General features: G+C 45.1%; 1 protein-coding gene across 1 annotated transcript in view; it reads right to left on the bottom strand.

Moving 5' to 3' along the window:
- Positions 1–17,136, bottom strand: part of TRAF3 (TNF receptor associated factor 3) — a 62,117-nt gene that overhangs the window by 25,357 nt on the left and 19,624 nt on the right. Inside the window, exons 2-3 of the mRNA XM_006925590.3 lie at positions 15,982–16,106; positions 204–465 (exon numbers count right to left, since the gene is read on the bottom strand). Of these exons, the coding sequence (XP_006925652.1) occupies positions 204–448 (245 nt within the window). The 5' untranslated portion in view covers positions 449–465; positions 15,982–16,106. The remainder of the gene's footprint in view (positions 1–203; positions 466–15,981; positions 16,107–17,136) is intronic.

The raw sequence follows: 17,136 nt of genomic DNA, 5'->3' as shown, positions 1-17,136 counted from the left end.
GGGGGAGGGAACAGAGTCTGTGGGGCGGGGCGGTTCGGGCCCAGGGCAGAGGCCCCATAAACCCGGCATGGGTCCTACCGGCTACCCTAAATGATTCACAGGCTGGCGAGAATTCATTTGGGTTTCCGTGGAGCTCTGACCCTTCAGAGCTTATTTTTTAGAGGAGAGCGAGGCTGGGGCGGCCGGACGCGCAGGGCGCCCACCTCAGCACGGCGGCCATGCAGGTCTCACAGAACCGGTGTCCGCACTCCGTCTGCTTCGGGTTGCACAGCACCAGGCGGCACTTCTCGCACTTGTACTTGTCCTCCACGGCCTTCACAAACCTTTCTTTGTAACCTCCCTGCTCGGGGACGAAGACCGAGGGCCCGGAGCTGCGGTCAGGGTGCGGCTTGAGCGGCGGGTTGGTCTGCAGCGAGCCAGCAGAGTCCATCTTTTTACTCGGCTCCATTCTAAGAAGGAGAAATTCTGCTGGAAAAAAGCAACAGTAGATAAGTAAAATGCTATCATGTTGTCCCACACAAGGAAACAAACAGCTCTGGAAAAGCGGAAGTGCCCAAGAGAGTGTCCTCTCTAGGTCTGAGTAACACGAAAAGCGTCCTGACGTCGGTGAGCAACCGGAGCGAGTGCCAAATGTCCTCCCTTCTTTCCACTTGACCGAAGCACTACACTCACATTGCTATTTAAAAAACTCTCTAAAAGGCATCGATTGTATTTTTAAGGCTCTTTAAAATACAGATAATACTTTGCTTGCCATGACTTCAAATTCTATGCATCATTCCGATGTTTTGGCTGAAGCAACAGCCATTCTCAACCAACTTTACTTGTTAACCTCAGTGCTGGGTGACAGTCTAGATGATGTGACTCAGGTGGCCTGTCCACGGTGATGGCATCTCATTCTGACAAGAGCACTTACTGTGTGACAGTGTCTACAGACTCCCGCTACACTTCACGGTGCAATCCCATGAGCGTGTGCCCAGCGCCCACCCCCTGCCGCGCTACGCAAACCCTGCAAAGCTTTGGGGTGGGCCTGCTGTGGACCTCCAGGCACTCTCATGCTCAGTGACAGAGCTGGCGGAGGGGACACCAGGACTGGATGAGTCTCCTGCACCTATCGGGGCAGGTTCTCCTACTGCACGTGGTGACAAGTGTGCAGGTGGCTGGTCCCACCAATGGACAAAGTGAGCAGTTCCTAGACACAAGCTACAAAAGGCCCAGCCTGAGCAGCTCTGCCAGCCGAGGCACGCAGTGCACATCTGGTGAACCTACAGAGGGACTTTCTTCAAAACTCACTGGGTCTCTCAAAACTACACTGTGGTCTTGCTCAACCCATTTATTTCTGCTCCTTACAAAAATGCGGGCCAGATTCTCCGTGTGGATCCACCCCCATGCCCCACCCTTCTTGCCCCAGGAGCCGGTGCTGGGCACGGCTGTGTGCCCGGGTCAGCTGCCCAGCACAAGGTGCCCGCGGCGGCTGGGTGCGCAGGCCGCTCTCTCCAAACTCATTCCTCACGCTGACTGCCTGCCTCTTTCTGAGGCCGAAAGAATGAAGGTTCATGCCCAGGGATGTATAAGGATGAATGCCAGCAACTTATTTGATAGATAAATAAACAGATGTGCTAGCTGAACTTAGTTTTAATAAAAAAGAACATTACTGTGGCAAAGTGTGGGAGCCTCCTGCGAAATGTCTACTTGTGAAACCAAAAATGCAGTTTTCACAATGACCCTGAAAAGCCAGCCACCCTTCACTCACAAACCTGTTGATCAGAATCCTGCCCGTTGAGATGCTGAGTGGAGGGCGCCGGGGCCAATCCTGGCTGACAGACGGCACCGGGCGGCGGGGGCCGGCCTGCTGCCCTCCGCGAACGCACCTCCCACCTCCTCGGGGATGCCCCCCCTGGCCAGCCCGCTCACACGACCACCTCTGCCCTCTCTGCGCCTCTCCCCGTGGCACTTCCCCCCTGGGACTGCATGCCAGATTTATATGGCCTCTCTCTTGGGTAGAACGTAAGCTCCCGCTGGCATGGATTTTGATCCTTTTGTTCACTGACAAACCCCAGGTACCTAGAATGGTGCCTAACAGGTCGAAGGTTCTCAATACACATTTTCTGGGTTAACAGACACTCAACCTGCACACAACCTGTGTCACACATGCGAGAGTGTATCCTAGGCACTTTCCCGTATCAGCGTAAAAAGACCCATGTCATTATTTTGAGGGGCTGCAGAGCACCCTAGTGCGTGGCTCCCCGTAACGTATACAAAAACGGAGGCTTAGGTTGGCTCTAGCACTTTGCAGTTATGGACAATCTGAACACGTATCTTTGTACATTTAGGCAAGCACAGGGCACCAGAATTTCTGGGCCAAAGATGACGTGCACAAAACATAATCATTGCCAAACTGCCTTCTGAGAGGTTGCGTACTATAAATTTCTTCCGATGGTTAGTAAACTATCAAACAAATATTATTTTAGAGGACGACAGCCCGTTTCACTCAAGCACTGTGCTTCCTGCTTCCCTTGGGCCTTGGCAGTGTTGTTGGAGAATGCTGTTGGCCACGCTGGTGTGCAGATGTCGAGGCTGTCCTGCAGGTGCCTGTCTCCCATGGGGCGGGCAGCAGGCGCAGCCTGGAATGACAAGGGCACCCTTCGCCGTTCTCCACGCGTGGGAGAACCCTTCCCCCGGTGAGCGACTCGGCAAAGGTTTGCCAAACCAACTGCATTTTATTTCAACAAATACACAGGGCACCTACAGCATACACAGCTCTGTGCCTTACACATCAGGGGACACAAGCATGAAGGAGACTGTCCCTGCCCTTAGATAGCTCTGAGGGAGTGGTGAGGGGCACAAGTGCCCAGGGTCAACATCTGAAACAAGCAACAGACGTGAGAAATGACCTCTGGGAGTCACAAGGGCTGTGGATCTTCAGAAGAGGAAGCTGTCACCTCTGCAGGAGGGAGGTCAGGCCTCCTGCCCTGGGCTGCAGTGTGATGCTGTGGTGCTCGTTCTGAGAGGCGGCAGCAGACACAGCCCTGTTGGGTGGCCGTGAGGGAGCCTGTGCCTGGGGCTGTGGGAGGGGGCGGATCCTCGGGCCCAGCATTTATCCTCTGAGCCTCAGTTTTCCTTTTCATGTGAAAAGCGGAACTGCCTGTCACTCTCAGAGCACTATCGGGCGTCCCTGAGATATCCTACATGGGCTCCCTCTGCTAACTCCGCAGCACTAAACACACAGAAGAGATGTCCTTCTGCCAACTGAGGTCAAGAAGCTTGACAAGAATTGGGCTGTTTCTTTACCTTAGGGCTCCAATCCTTTCTTCGAAATGCCCCTCCTCAGCAATTAAGCAAGAAAAAGAAATAAAAGGCATCCAGATTGGAAAGGAAGAAGTAAAACAATTTCTATTTTCAGATGACATAATCATGCATATAGAATATACAAAAGAATCAACTGCAAATTAGCTGAATAAACTTGCTCGGCAAAGTTGCAGAATACAAGATCGATATATAAAAATCAATTGTATTTCTGTACACTAGCAATGAACAACCCAAAAATGAAGTTAAGAAAACAACCCGTTTATAATAACATCAAAAAGGATGAAATATCTAGGAATAAGTGTAACTAGCCTGTGGAGAACGGGCTGCAAGCTGACAAGGTCCTCGCAATCTGTGAGGTCAACCAGGGGTTGCCTCACCTCTATGAACCTCTTAAGAATGAGGAAGTACGAACTGATCAGAGAACAATGTGGTGTGGACGGAAATGCAAAACACGAAGGATTATAGCAGGGTGTGCAGGCTGGGTGGGGATAATCTCATTTTAGCCACCGCCTGCTCTTGTATGAAAGCAGCTTGCAAATGTAAAACTGGGCCACTGCTCCAGCATCAGCGGGCCGTGGGCCTCCTGATCCCAGCTCTCTGTCCTCAGTCTCTCGCCGTTCCCACTCAGGTTGATTTTCCAGGGTCGCGCTGGATGTGGCCGGATTTACCACTCGCTGGACGTGGCACCAACCAAAGGAGGGTAAGATGTGTATACTGAAAACTAGGAAACACTGTTGAAAGGCAGGAAAGGTCTGAACAAATGGAAAAACATCTCGTGTTCATGGATTGGAGAACTTAACATGGCAACACTACTCAAACTGACCCACGGACTCATCTGAACCTGTTAAAATCCCAGCTTTTTTTAAAAACAGAAATTAATAAGCTAAAATGTATATGGAAATGCAAGGGACCCAGAAAGGACAAAACAATCTTGAAAAAGGAAAAAAAGTTGGAGGACTCACACCTCTTCATTTCAAAACTTATTACGAATCAATCGAGACACTGTGTTCTGGCGTGAGGGTGGACACGCAGGTCAGTGCAACAGAGCTGACCACCCGGAAGTGCGCCCTTCCATTTGCGGCCGCCCGGTCTCCGGCCCGGGTCCCCAGACCCTCTGTGCACTCGTCTCAGCGACGCCACTGCCGTTACAGGACGGAGGTGGCTCCGGTCCTGGGCGTTCTCCTCACAGCGCTGTAGGGGACACGCAGCACCACTTCAGGGAGGCCGGGGTGGGTGAGGGTGGGGCTGGGGGATTCTAAGACCTCCCCTGCTGGACCCTTCCTTGCCTTTCAAAAAAATGCACTAGGTAACACAAAAGACTATGTGCAATAGACATGCAGGGTATGAATACAAGAAAGAAAACGACCCCAGGACACACCACCCAGCGAACACGTATCTGTGTTCCTTCCTCCGTCATCCCCCGCCTCTCCACAAGGACATCAGCCTGAACTTTGTATTTATAATTCTCTTGCTACTGTATACATTTTTCTTCTTAAGCAATGTATTTTTGCCCCTTTTTAAAATCATAAAAGTGGTATCACAGCGCGTGTAAGTCCTCTGCTGTCAGCAATTATAAACACCCATCTGTGTCTGCTGTGTGTAGCTGATAAACGTCGCTCCTTTTCCCTGCTGTATAACACCCCACGACATTGGTATCCACTTTATCGCACTGTTTCCAGGTTTTGCTGTTATGAACAGTCTGCTCGGCACACTCTGGCCCATCTGTTCTGGGGCCCTTGTGTAAGTTTCTCTAGGGTATGTACTCAAGATCAGGGGACTGCTGTTTAGCAAACTAGAGCCTGTGGAGCCTGTGGGTCAAAGCTGGCCAGTAGCCTGGTTTTGTTAGGTTCTTGAGCTAAGAATACTTTTTCTATTGAACAAACAAATGAAACACAGGCAACTGTAGGACAAAACCACATGTGGTCCACAAAGCCTAGAGTGTTTGCCATCTCGCCCTCTGCGGGAAGAGTCTGCCAGCCCCACCTTGGAGTCCACACCAGTGTGCAGACGAGCTGCTGGTCTGCGGGTGGCGCGCACGGCCAATCTGCCAGCTACGGCCAAACCGCTCTCCAGAGCAAAGCAGCATCCAAGTTTCTGTTAATGCACATCTTCACCAATACTGGGCATAATCAGAAATCTTAATTTCCACCAACCTACTAGGTACAATAGGGTCTTTTATTCTCACTCTGATAAAGAGATTTAGCATCTTTTCATGCGCTTATGGGCCACTTGTAGTTTTCTTTCCATGAAATGCGTAAGGAACCCTAAAAGTCCATCCTTCAACAAAAGCAAGAAAAACTGGCAAAGTCTGTCAGAAACAACTTTTTTGTAATTGGAGAAAGTTACCAAAAGTTGCAGCAATCAGAGGACCTTCATCAGGAGAAACTGTCTTATTTCAGTGAAAAACAGCAAGCTCAGTGGCCGATGGCCTTACCATGGCCCCATCCCCCAAGAGGCAGTGTCCTGGAGGAAAACAGCCTGCAACCCTGGCACAGACGCTTGGTGGGGTAAATGTGGGGAGCAGAAAAGACTCATGTGCAAAGAATTTTGGTGGTTTGTTTTGACTTATCTGGGTGCTCCATAGAAGGGGCTTGCTTTACCTCATCAAACTCAGAAATGTCCCAGTGCTGAGGTGGCTACTGGCGGGGGCACTTACTGAAGATATTTTCAGGCAAATGGGTTAGTTGCCACTGCCAAGAGCAATCAACAGAGTTGAGGTCAACAATGGACTAACCAAAGGCTGGGAGGTAAGGGTTCTGAAAAGCTCCAACACATTTGTGGAAATCTAGAGGACCACACAGATGGTCAGGGCCATGTGCACGCTCAGGAAGGACCTGACAAGGCCCGAAGGTCTCACCGCTGGCTGACCTGCAGCTTCTGAACACACAGGAAGTCAGCGCTAAGGCAGAGCTGCCGGCTGCCGGGCCGTGTTGAAGGCACACCTCAATACTCACACGGACCTGGTCTGAAAGGCTGGGAGATGATATTGGTTCCAAGCACCTAAAGGCATCTCTAACCAATTGCCAGCTGACTACCACACTAATGGAATAGACTTCAGTACCGCACATGATAAAGATACAAACTTTACAAAATTATCTCGAAAGTCATTACACAAATGACAACTGTAACAAATAGTGACAACAAATCTTGAGGAGTGGGGAGAATATCATTTCCAAGTTGCCCATATTATAATATTCAAAATGTCCAATTTTTAATAAAAAATTATAAGATATGCAAAGAAACAAGGAAGCACAGGCTATACTCAGGAAAAGAGCAAGTAACAGAAACCGTTCAGAAGAAAACCTAGATGCTTGACTTATAAAGACTTTAAATCAGCTATTCTATGTGTTCATAGCGATAAAGAAAACCATGTCCAAAAATTGGAAGCCATCAGAACCATGAAGAGAATACCAATAATGTTTTAAAAGAATCAAATAGAAATTCTGGAATTGAAAAGAACAACAAATGAAATGCAAAATTCACTAGAGGAATTCAATGTCAGAAGTGAGCAGGCAGAAGAAAGAATTAGATACCTTGAAAACAGGTTAATTGAGTTTATTCAGTCTAAGTACTGAAGGAAAAAATAATAAAGAAAAATGAAATAGAGCCTCAAAAACCTGGGGGGCACTATCAATCATGCCAACATAAATATTTGGGGAGTCCTAGAAAGAAGAGGAAGGAGAGAAAGAAATAAAAAGAATATTTGAAGACATAATGGACAAAAACTTTCCATATGTGATAAAAAATACTAATCTGCACATCCAGGAAACTCAACAAATTCCATGTAGGATAAACTCCAAGAGATCCACACTGATGCAAATTATAATTGAACTGATGAAAGACAAAGAATTCGGAAAGCAGCAAGAACAGCTCCACAAGAATTTCCTCCGTAAGAGGAACAGCTGATATTGCAGCAGAAAACATGGAGGACAGGCGACAATGGGATGACATTCAAAAGGCGGAGAGGAAAAAATCGACTAAGAATCCTATATTCAGCAAAACTATCGTTCGAAAATGAAGACGACTCTCAACAAAATACTAAGAAACTGAAGCCAACAGCATATTAAAGGTGTTATATATCACGACCAAGTGGTATTTATCCCAGAAAGGCAAGGGTGGTTCGATATTTTTTTTAAAAATCAATGTAATATACCACATTAATAGAATAAGGGGGAAAAACACACGATGATCTCAATTGATCTAGAAAAAGCATCTGACAAAAATCCAACAGCTTCATCATAAAAACCCTCAGAAAACAAGGAATAAAAGAGAATTGCCTCAACGTGATAAAGGATACCTATGAAAATCCCGCTTAATGGTGAAGTCCGAAGGCTTTACCTTTAAAGATCAGGAAGAAGGAAAGAAAGGATACATGCTTTCACTGCTGATGTTAACCATCATACTGGAAGTTCTAACAGACCAATTAGCCAAGAAAAGGAAATAAAAGGCATCCAAATGAGGAGGAAGTAAAACTATATTCACAGATAACATGATCTTAAGTATAAAAAACCCCAAATGATTTACAAGAAACACAAGTAGAGTTAATAAATGAATTCATCAAAGTTGCAGGGTGTAAGAACACAGAAACACCCGCTGAGTTTCCATACTCCAGCAATAAACAATCTGAAAAGGACATTTAAAAACAGTTCCACTTACAATAGCATCCAAAAGAATAAAATACCTAGGCATAAATTTAACCAAAGATTTATTCACTGAAAGCTATAAAACAATTGCTGAAAAGAAATGAAAGGAGACACAACTAAATGATAAGACATTGGTTTGGTCCAAAAGAAACCTACGTACGTGGATTGGAAGACTAAATATTGTTACAAAGGCAACACTACTTGTGATGGTTAATTTTATGTGTCGCATGGGCAGGACCATGGGGTGTCTAGAGATTGGTCGAACATTATTCTGGGTGTGTCTGTGAGGATGTTGGATGAGAGCAACATTTAAATTGGGAGGCTGAATAGAGCAATGTGGCTGGGCCTTGTCCGATCAGTGAAAGACGTACAGAACAAAAGGGTAGACCCCCCAACGAGGAGATTCTTCCTGCCTGACTGCCTTCGAACTGAGACACCGACTCTTTCCTGTCTTCGGGCTTGAACTGAAATATCGGCTCTTTCTGGATCTCGAGCCCACTGGGCTTTGGACAGAAACTAAACCATTGGCTCTCCTGGTTTCAGGCCTTCGGACGCAGTCTGGAGCTAAGTCACTGGCTCTCCCAGTTCTCCAGCTCGCCAACTCACCCTACAGATGTTGGGCCTTGCTTGCCTCCATAACTGTGTGAGAGCCATTCCTTGTAATACATCGCTTTCCACACACACACACATGCACACACGCACGCACACGCACGCACACACACACAAATTGGTTTTGTTCCTCTGGAGAACTCTAACACCCAAAGCAATCTACAGATTCAGTATGACAATACCCACCAAAATTTCAATGGCCTTTATTCTTTTATAGAAATGAAAAATCTGATCTTGAAATTCATACAGAATTGAAAGAAACCCCAGAGTCAAAACAGTTCAAAACTTACTACGAAATTACAGTAATCAGAACAGTTTAACACTGGCATAAGATTAGACATAGAGACCAATGGAACAGAATCGAGAGTCCAGATAGAAGCCCATACTCTACGGCCAAATGATTTTCGACAAGGATGCCAAGATCATTTAGTAGGAAAGACCAGTCTCTGGGACGACTGGGTAAAAACAGGCCGAAGAATGAACTTGCACACTCACCTCACTCCATACACACTAACTCAAAACCGATCAACTACTAAAATATATGAGCTAACACCATAAAACTCTTAGAAAAACCAGGGGTATACCCATGACTTTGAATTGGCAAAGGATTCTCAGATGTGACACCAACAGCACAATCAACAAAAGAAAAAAACACAAATTGGACTTCACCAAATTTAAAAATTTTTGTATATAAAAGGACATTATCGTGAATGTGAAAAGACAACAAAATGAGAGAAAATATCTGCAAATCACTCATCTTACAAGGGACTAGTATCCAGAATATATAAACTCTTACAACTCAGCAACAAAGAGACAAACCGCCCAATTAAAGAATGGGCAAAGAATCTGAATAAACGTTCCTCCGAAGATACAGAAACAGCCAACAAGCACATGAAAAGATCTTCTGCATCCTTCGTCATTAAGAAAATAAAGTCAAAACCACATGAGTTTCCACTTCGTACCCACCAGGATGGCTACAATTAAAAAAAAAAAAAAAAAAAGGTAAAGAAACAAGTATTGGAGAGGATGTACAGAGATAGGAACTCTAACACATAACTGGTGGAAATGTGAAATGGTACAGTCACTGTGGAAAACAGTTTGGCTGGTCCTCAAAAAGTTAAATATAGAATTACCATACGACCCAGCAATTCTACTCCTATATACATGAGAGAATTGAAAACATATGTTTATACGAAGACTTGTACAGGAACGTTCATAGCAGCAATATTCATAACCAAAAGCATGAACAACCAAATGTCCATCGAGAGAAGGCAAGATAAACAAAATGGAGTCAATGCACAGTACACTATATTCAGCCATAAAAAGGACTGAAGTACTAAAACGTGCTACACCATGAACATTATGTTACGTGATAAAAGTCAGAAAGGAAAGGTCATATGTTGTATGATTCCATTTATATGAAATGTCCAAAACAGGCGAATCCACAGAGACAGAAAGTAGATCGGTGGGCGCCGGGGGCCGGGGGAGGGGTGAGTAATGGACAGTGCCTTCTTAGTGTGTGGTTTCTTTGAGGATGATGAAAATGTTCTGGAATTAGTGGTGATACTTGCATAACACTGTGAATGTACTAAAAACCACTGACTAGTACCTTTAAAAGGTTTAAATGACTGTTTCTTAATAAAAAATATAAAAAAACATTTCAATAAAAAATAAAGTCTAAGAAGCTTAAACACCTTAATCTCTCTTCATCACACGTAGCCTAATAACCACCCCTCACTAACCCCAGAGGAAAAACAGCAGCAAAAACAACAACATTAGAAAATGGCTAGCATGCTGCAATCGGATATGATACGATTCTGTTTATATTTAGATTCAAGGAATTTCAAATACTTGTATGTATTTTAATAGAAAAATTAAAAGTGGAGAGGAGTAAAGATATCGGAAGGCAGTGAAAAACTAAGCTCAAGGAAATGTTTTAAATTAAATGCAGAGAAATAAGGAGAAATAAGTGGCCAAAGGACAGCTGCCAGCATCGAACACAGACCACACCGAGCGCCAGTGCAGACGGTAAATGCGGACTCGCTGGCGCCAGCCATCCGTCCACCCCAGGCTAGAGCAACGGCGTCTGCTGAAAACACAGTCGCAAAGGCCAGGACCACGGTCGCCAGGTCCTAAACTAAAAACCACTATTAAAAAGGAAGTTCCCCAGTTCTTATTATAATTCTCTAAAACAAACTTATAAAATTAAAATGTTAGATTTTTCTAAAACATCTGTGATGGTAATTTCGAACCTGCGACTCTGTTCGTCCACACTGTGCCGTGGGTGGGCCGGGAGGCTGAGTGCCCCGTGTGGGCCGGCTACGGAAGTAGCCGGAAAGGAGTAAAGCCGCATCTCTGGAACCTTCCAAATGGGGGACTGTGGGAACCTTTGACTAGATTTTCTGAGTTAAATATAAATACCTTTATTTCACTTGCTTATACATGGGCATAAAATTTGTTAAATCTCCCTTAAAGTTTAGATGGGGCAACTGTAAGTTAATGAAATTCTATAATATTTATGACAATTATTGTGTTGGTGGAAGAAAAGTTACGCAAGCTCAGTCAAAAGCGTTAAAGAGATGGCAGAGGACGCGACGATGAGGGGCCCGTGGACTCGTATCTAACGGGCTGGTTTGGGGAAGCAGCTCGGAGGTTACAGCACCCTCTGCCTGGCACACCGGACCATGCGAGTGACGGAGACCGGGGGCCACCCCGAAAGCCTCACCTTCCTATCCTCATGTCGGCGTCAGGTTCGGGAAGAGGGTGCAGCAGAACACACATAAAGACAAACGTTTGCTGCACAGCGACAACAGATACACTAAGTGAAGAGAGCGCAAGGGACACTACAGAGAAGGAAAAGCACGTGACTAAAAACATGGCGCGCGAGCCAGTGCCCTCCAAGGACCTCAGAAGGGGCCAGAGTAGCAACTGCCAGGAAGCAGTGGCCTTGGGGCTGGCGTCCTGGGCCCGCGCCAGGGACCAGGCCTGCCTGCCTCGGCATCTGGCATTCTCGGTTCTAGACCTTTGATTCTGCAGTTTCCTTTGAGAAGAATTACTCTCATTACATTATTTACTGTTTGCTACATGTCTAGGCATGAATTTATTGTATTTTGAGGCCATATTTTTACCCAAATGAAACAGAATCCCCATTTGAGAAAACCATTTAATAAAATTTTTGTTTCTGGTCAGACCCTGAGGAAGCCCCTCTCGCCGCGGAGGCGCCTCTGCACTTAGACACACAGCAGCGAGCTGGACCGGTTCCCTCCGCTTTCCCCTACGGCTCCAGGACTGCGAAGGCTTCCAGTCTCCGTTTCTGTGATTTCAGCTGAGCTACTTCTTACTTGGGAAACTGGAAACTGGAAACAAAAGTATATCTGCTGACAAAAGGGTGTTCCAAGCACTGGAAAGCCCGGGGAAAACCAAAAAAGGGAAGCATCGGATAAACAAAGAAAATGGCTCCTGCCAGCAAGAAAGTGCTAACCACCACACAGACGAGGAAAAACAACCTGACATCACGCTCAGCAGGGAAGTGAAGCCTCATCCAAGGGATGCCAGCATAAGGGAGAAGGCAGGAAACCGCGCGCAGACAGGTGTGCCTGTTGGTAAGCTGCATAAATCCGTGTTTATGCGAACATCTCAGCACCCTGGCTCCTTCCATGACACCGAACACTCTGTGGAGGGACAGGGCCTGTGCTAACTGGCCACTGGGAAAGGACGAGGAGATCTCATCCAAACAGGTGGATCGCAACCACATGGAAAGCCCGCTCTGGAGAGAGAAGGAGGAAGACAAACGGAAGCAGGCACACGGCTGGACAAGAACTGGATAAACCACTGTATAAAACTTGGCCTTACATCCTTAAAAAAAAAATAACTATTTGAGGCCCAGCACTGCCAATATCCGTTGCTTCCTGCGATTTAGGATTTTTAAAAAGCACTCATTCAGCCGTGCCTATGCGCAAAGATGCTGTGCCTCTCCTGGCCCAGGGCCAGAGTCCTGCCATCTGGACAGGAAGGAGGGAGAAAGCGGAGGGCTGGAGGAGGGGCTCAGCCTGCAACAACCAATGAAGGACAAAGAGCAGGCGGCCAGGTCCAGTGGAGGCCGCCCTGAGGCCTGGACTGGTGGCCCCAGGCTGTGCGAGGGGCAGAAGCTGCAGCTGTGTGATAAGGTTCATGCTCCCCGGGCATCATGTTTACTTGAAAATATGAGTGAAAAACCATGGCCATGTTAAGCAGTGAATTACAATATTTAAATTGGCTTTTAGAATAAGCATGGGGTTTCAACTCGCTGGTACTCGTCTCTGCTCCTTCTCCATCTCTCTAGGGACACTCCCAGACACAGCTCTAGATCCGCCTCTCCTCCACGCACTCACGCTGGGCTGTCGCGCCCCCTCCCTGGGCCACGCTCACCAGATCTGCACGAGGGAGCCTCAGCTCTGAGCGGCCACCCTCTGAGCTCCCAGGCCACTTCCCTCAGTCTGTCATATTGCACAGGTGTCTCGTATTCAACGCGGCCAACACAACATTTGTCACCTTTAGTGATTCCCATTCCTATCTGACCCATCTCCGCCCGCCCCAAAACAACTTCTCCCACTTCAGGGAGCGACACCGTCACCTAGCCAGCTGCCCAAGCAGAACTGACCTCGCCCCGATTCTGACATCCAGTCATTACTCAGGACCTGTCAAATTCATCACCTCCACTGCCCTGATACAGGTGCATGTTCTGTTGCCAGTGAGATGCTCGCAGATTTGTTTAACTCATCTGCAGTCTCTTCCAGCTTAAATAACCCATCTGAGCTTCTAGCCCAAGCTTCTCATTTTACACAAAAGGAAGACCAGGCCCAGACAAGCAATGTGCCTGCAAAGTCCCTGGATTATTGACAAACCTGCAAGTGGATAAAGAGCAAAACTGATGACATTGATGGACAGGAGAAACCTACTGATTAAAGCCAAAATACTTTTCAAATTAGTTTTTTCCCATAATATATTCAATATGTTGGAAGAGTATGCAGCTGCAGGAGGGTCTCTATATACCGCGATGGCGTGAGCCTCCCCATGTGTTGTTAAATGTGAAAAACGAGATGGAGAGAAGCTGGTACTGTATGTTTCCTAATAGGGCTGTGTTCTCTCTCTCTCTCTCTCTCTCGCTCTCTCTCTCTCTCTCTCTCTCTCTCTCTCACACACACACACACACACACACACACACACACAAATAGAAAGGTAAATCAAAAACTATAGAAAGTGACCTATGGAGGAGGAAAGAAACCGGGAATGGAAGCTAGATTTCTAAAAACGTTTATTTTGACTTGGATCCATTAAAATGTTTTACAAACCTGTAACGCAAAATTTAAAAAGAAACTATTCCTTAAAATAAAACTAAAATAAATGAATCTAACAGTGTAACAAGCTGATGGCACACTGATGGACTGGATCAAGTGACTTTAAATCATAATAACTTGGTGGAACATCCCTAGGGATAAACTCCAAGGACAAAAAGAACGGCAGCAAATCTTAAACTGTTCTCAGCGATTGCACTATGGGTAAGATATCAGGGCTGCCACTCAAACCATCGCATGTATTCCATAGGTGAGAACAAGTAATGACGATGTTAAGAACCAAGGTTCTCGGCATGAGAAGAGAGATCCATACAAAACCAAAGTAAGAACTGTATGATCCTAAATTTGAAATAAAAACATCACTATGAACTCACGATGTAGTTTCACTTAAAAAGCATATTTCCTGGCTATCCACCAAAAAGGCCTGGAAATAATAACCAGCTGAGTAGCGACACATATCCTAGTGCCAGGTTGTGGTCTCAAGATATTTGCTGCAAAAGGGGACCCGAGATGCTTAGAGAAATAGCCAGTTCCAGGTTTGGTCTCAAAAAGTACAGAATGAATGTGAAACATCTCCCCAGAGGAGAAGCCAAGGGAGGAAGACTAGGGGGTCATGCGGAAGGACGAAGGTGTCACTCGAGAGGCTCCGTTGGCCAAAAGGGGCACAGTTTTAGTATGTGCAAGAGTCAAAACTGCAATGAATTAAAACATATCGCAGGTGTTTAAATTCTTAAGTTTAAAACGATACTTAAAATAATCACCAGTTGCTGTAGAGCGGCTATGGAACCGTCTCACACTGAGAACGGCTGAAGAGAAAGAATCAGGCATCTATCCTGCCTCTCATTTGAACCGTCCCTTAGGATAACCAGTTAATGAGGGGAGGGTTCTCTCTACAGAAGATCACTTGATCAAGGCAGAAAACTGATAAAATTTGTAATGTCATCATTTTCATCGTCGAATGACTGAGTCCAGGCACGGAGCAGCACCGGCCGCCACGCGGCAAGTGGATGTGTGCTGTGCCTCCTGGGGGGGCACGCAGCAGCACCCCTGCGACGCCTGTGCTAAAGGCCGAGCCCGACGGAGTCGAACGGGAACAGAACCACAGAGCCGGACCGCTAGACCCGCCTACCCGCTTCAGGGCAATACGGGGCAGGAGAACACAGTCAACAGAAACGGCAAAGTCAGAGGTTTGGAAACCTCTGACCATAGAAAAATCAGCCTGGATTTTCCAACAAAGAAAACGCAAGAAAAAAAAGGACAGGGAGGACCGATCACCTGATTAAGAGATTTAAGTGACATTTTAGCTAACTGTAATCATTTTGGACCCTGCTTCAAACAAACTAAAAAAAATTGAGACTACTGGGGAAAATTGAATGATATTGTGATTATGAATGAAATTTTAAATAGCAGTTTTCTTGATACTTATGAATTTATCAAAAATAGCGATGAATTAAATCTCACTTTGGATGCGAACATTTCAAACCCACTTTATATTCATTTTAATGTTCTAACATATTAAAGAGTTTTTAATTTCAAATATAAAATGCCAGTCAATCACAAATTAGAGATTAAAACACAGGGTATTTTGTTTGTTTTCAAACTCCTAGAGAAAGACAGCTCAAGAGCAAACCATTCACGTTATGAAAAGGTGCTCTGCTAAAGGCAGCCCCCCACTCCCCCCACCCTGCACCCCTGGCCCTGGCCCGCTAATGGCGGTGGGCACCATTCGAGGCAGGGAGCGCCACAGAGATTTCAGAGGTAGGCCCGACGAGGCACAGGGGCTTGCCACTACCCTTGGTTTCAAAGGCAGTAATCATTACTGGGCCATTACAAAAGTAATGACATCCATTACTCTCAACATTTAATGCTGCTTTTAAGAAAATAAAAAATAAAAATGAGGTCACACACCAAAATACGGTGCCACATATACAGAAGATATTCAAATATATCTGTTACAAATGAAAATGCTAAAGCCCAAAATGACTAAGTTCAGGATGTTTTTGAATTTAATTATTTTACTTTTATGCAAAGTCAACAAATAATAGCAAAAGAAAGAAATCTATTCAAGTTAAAATTTTCTGAGGACATACCTGTGCGTCATATGCTGTAAGAAGATATAACTAAACTTGATCAAGGAGGAAGAGACTTCAATACGGAAAGAAGCAAAGCAGAGTCAACCTTATCCTTCTTCAAACAATGTAGTGGAGTCCCTGACCTAGGAAGTAAGAATAACACTTGGTCAATTCACATCTGGAAATGTTTTAAAGCTTCTAAAAACAGAATTTTAAAAATGTAAGTTTTTTTAAATTTATTTTTTTATTTTTTGATATTGTGGATTTGTTTTTCAATTAGTTGACATTCAATATTTTTAATATTATATTCAGAAATACAGCATAGTGGTTAGTTATGTAACTTACAAAGAGGTCACCCGATAGATCTAGCGCCCACCTGGCACCACACTTGGTTATTACAATACTACTGACTACATTCCCTGTGCTGTGCTTTACATCCCGTTACTATTTTGTAACTACCAATCTGTATTTCTTAGTCCCTTCACCTTTTTCACACAGCCCCCCAACACCCCATCCATCTAGCAACCATCAATTTGTCCTCTGTATTTGTGAATGTTTCTATTTTATTTTGTTCTTTAGAGTTCACATGTAAGTGAAATCATACGGTATTTGTCTATCGCTGTCTGACTTATTTAACTCAGCATAATACCCTCCACATTCATGCTGTCGCAAATAGTAAGATTTCATTCTTTTTATGGCCAGGTAATATTTCATTGTATATATGCACCACATCTTCTTTATCCACTTTTCTTGTGATGGGCACTTAGGTTGCTTCCATATATTGGCTATTGTAAATAGTCCTGCAGTGAACATAGGGGTGCATCTATCTTTTTGAAAATTAGTGTTTTGGCTTTGGATAAATATCCATAAGTGGAATTGCTAGGCCATAATGTAGTTTTATTTTTAATATTTTGAGGAACCTTCAAACTGTTTTCCACAGTGGCTGCACGAATTTGCAATCCCACCAACAGTGCACGAGGGTTCCCTTTTCTCCACATCCTCATCAACACTTGTTTTTTGATTTATTAATGATAGCCATTCTGACAAGTGTGAGGTGATATCTCATTGTGGTTATAGTTTGCATTTCTCTGATGATTAGTTACAATGAGCATCTTTTCATATGTCTGCTTGCCTTCTGTATGTCCTCTTTGGAGAAATGCCTATTGAAGTCCT

This window comes from Pteropus alecto, unplaced genomic scaffold, assembly GCF_000325575.1.
Source record: "Pteropus alecto unplaced genomic scaffold, ASM32557v1 scaffold8, whole genome shotgun sequence".
Taxonomy (NCBI): domain Eukaryota; kingdom Metazoa; phylum Chordata; class Mammalia; order Chiroptera; family Pteropodidae; genus Pteropus; species Pteropus alecto.
The sequence above is the reverse complement of the archived record's forward strand: the minus strand, read 5'-3'. Positions and strand labels throughout refer to the sequence as shown.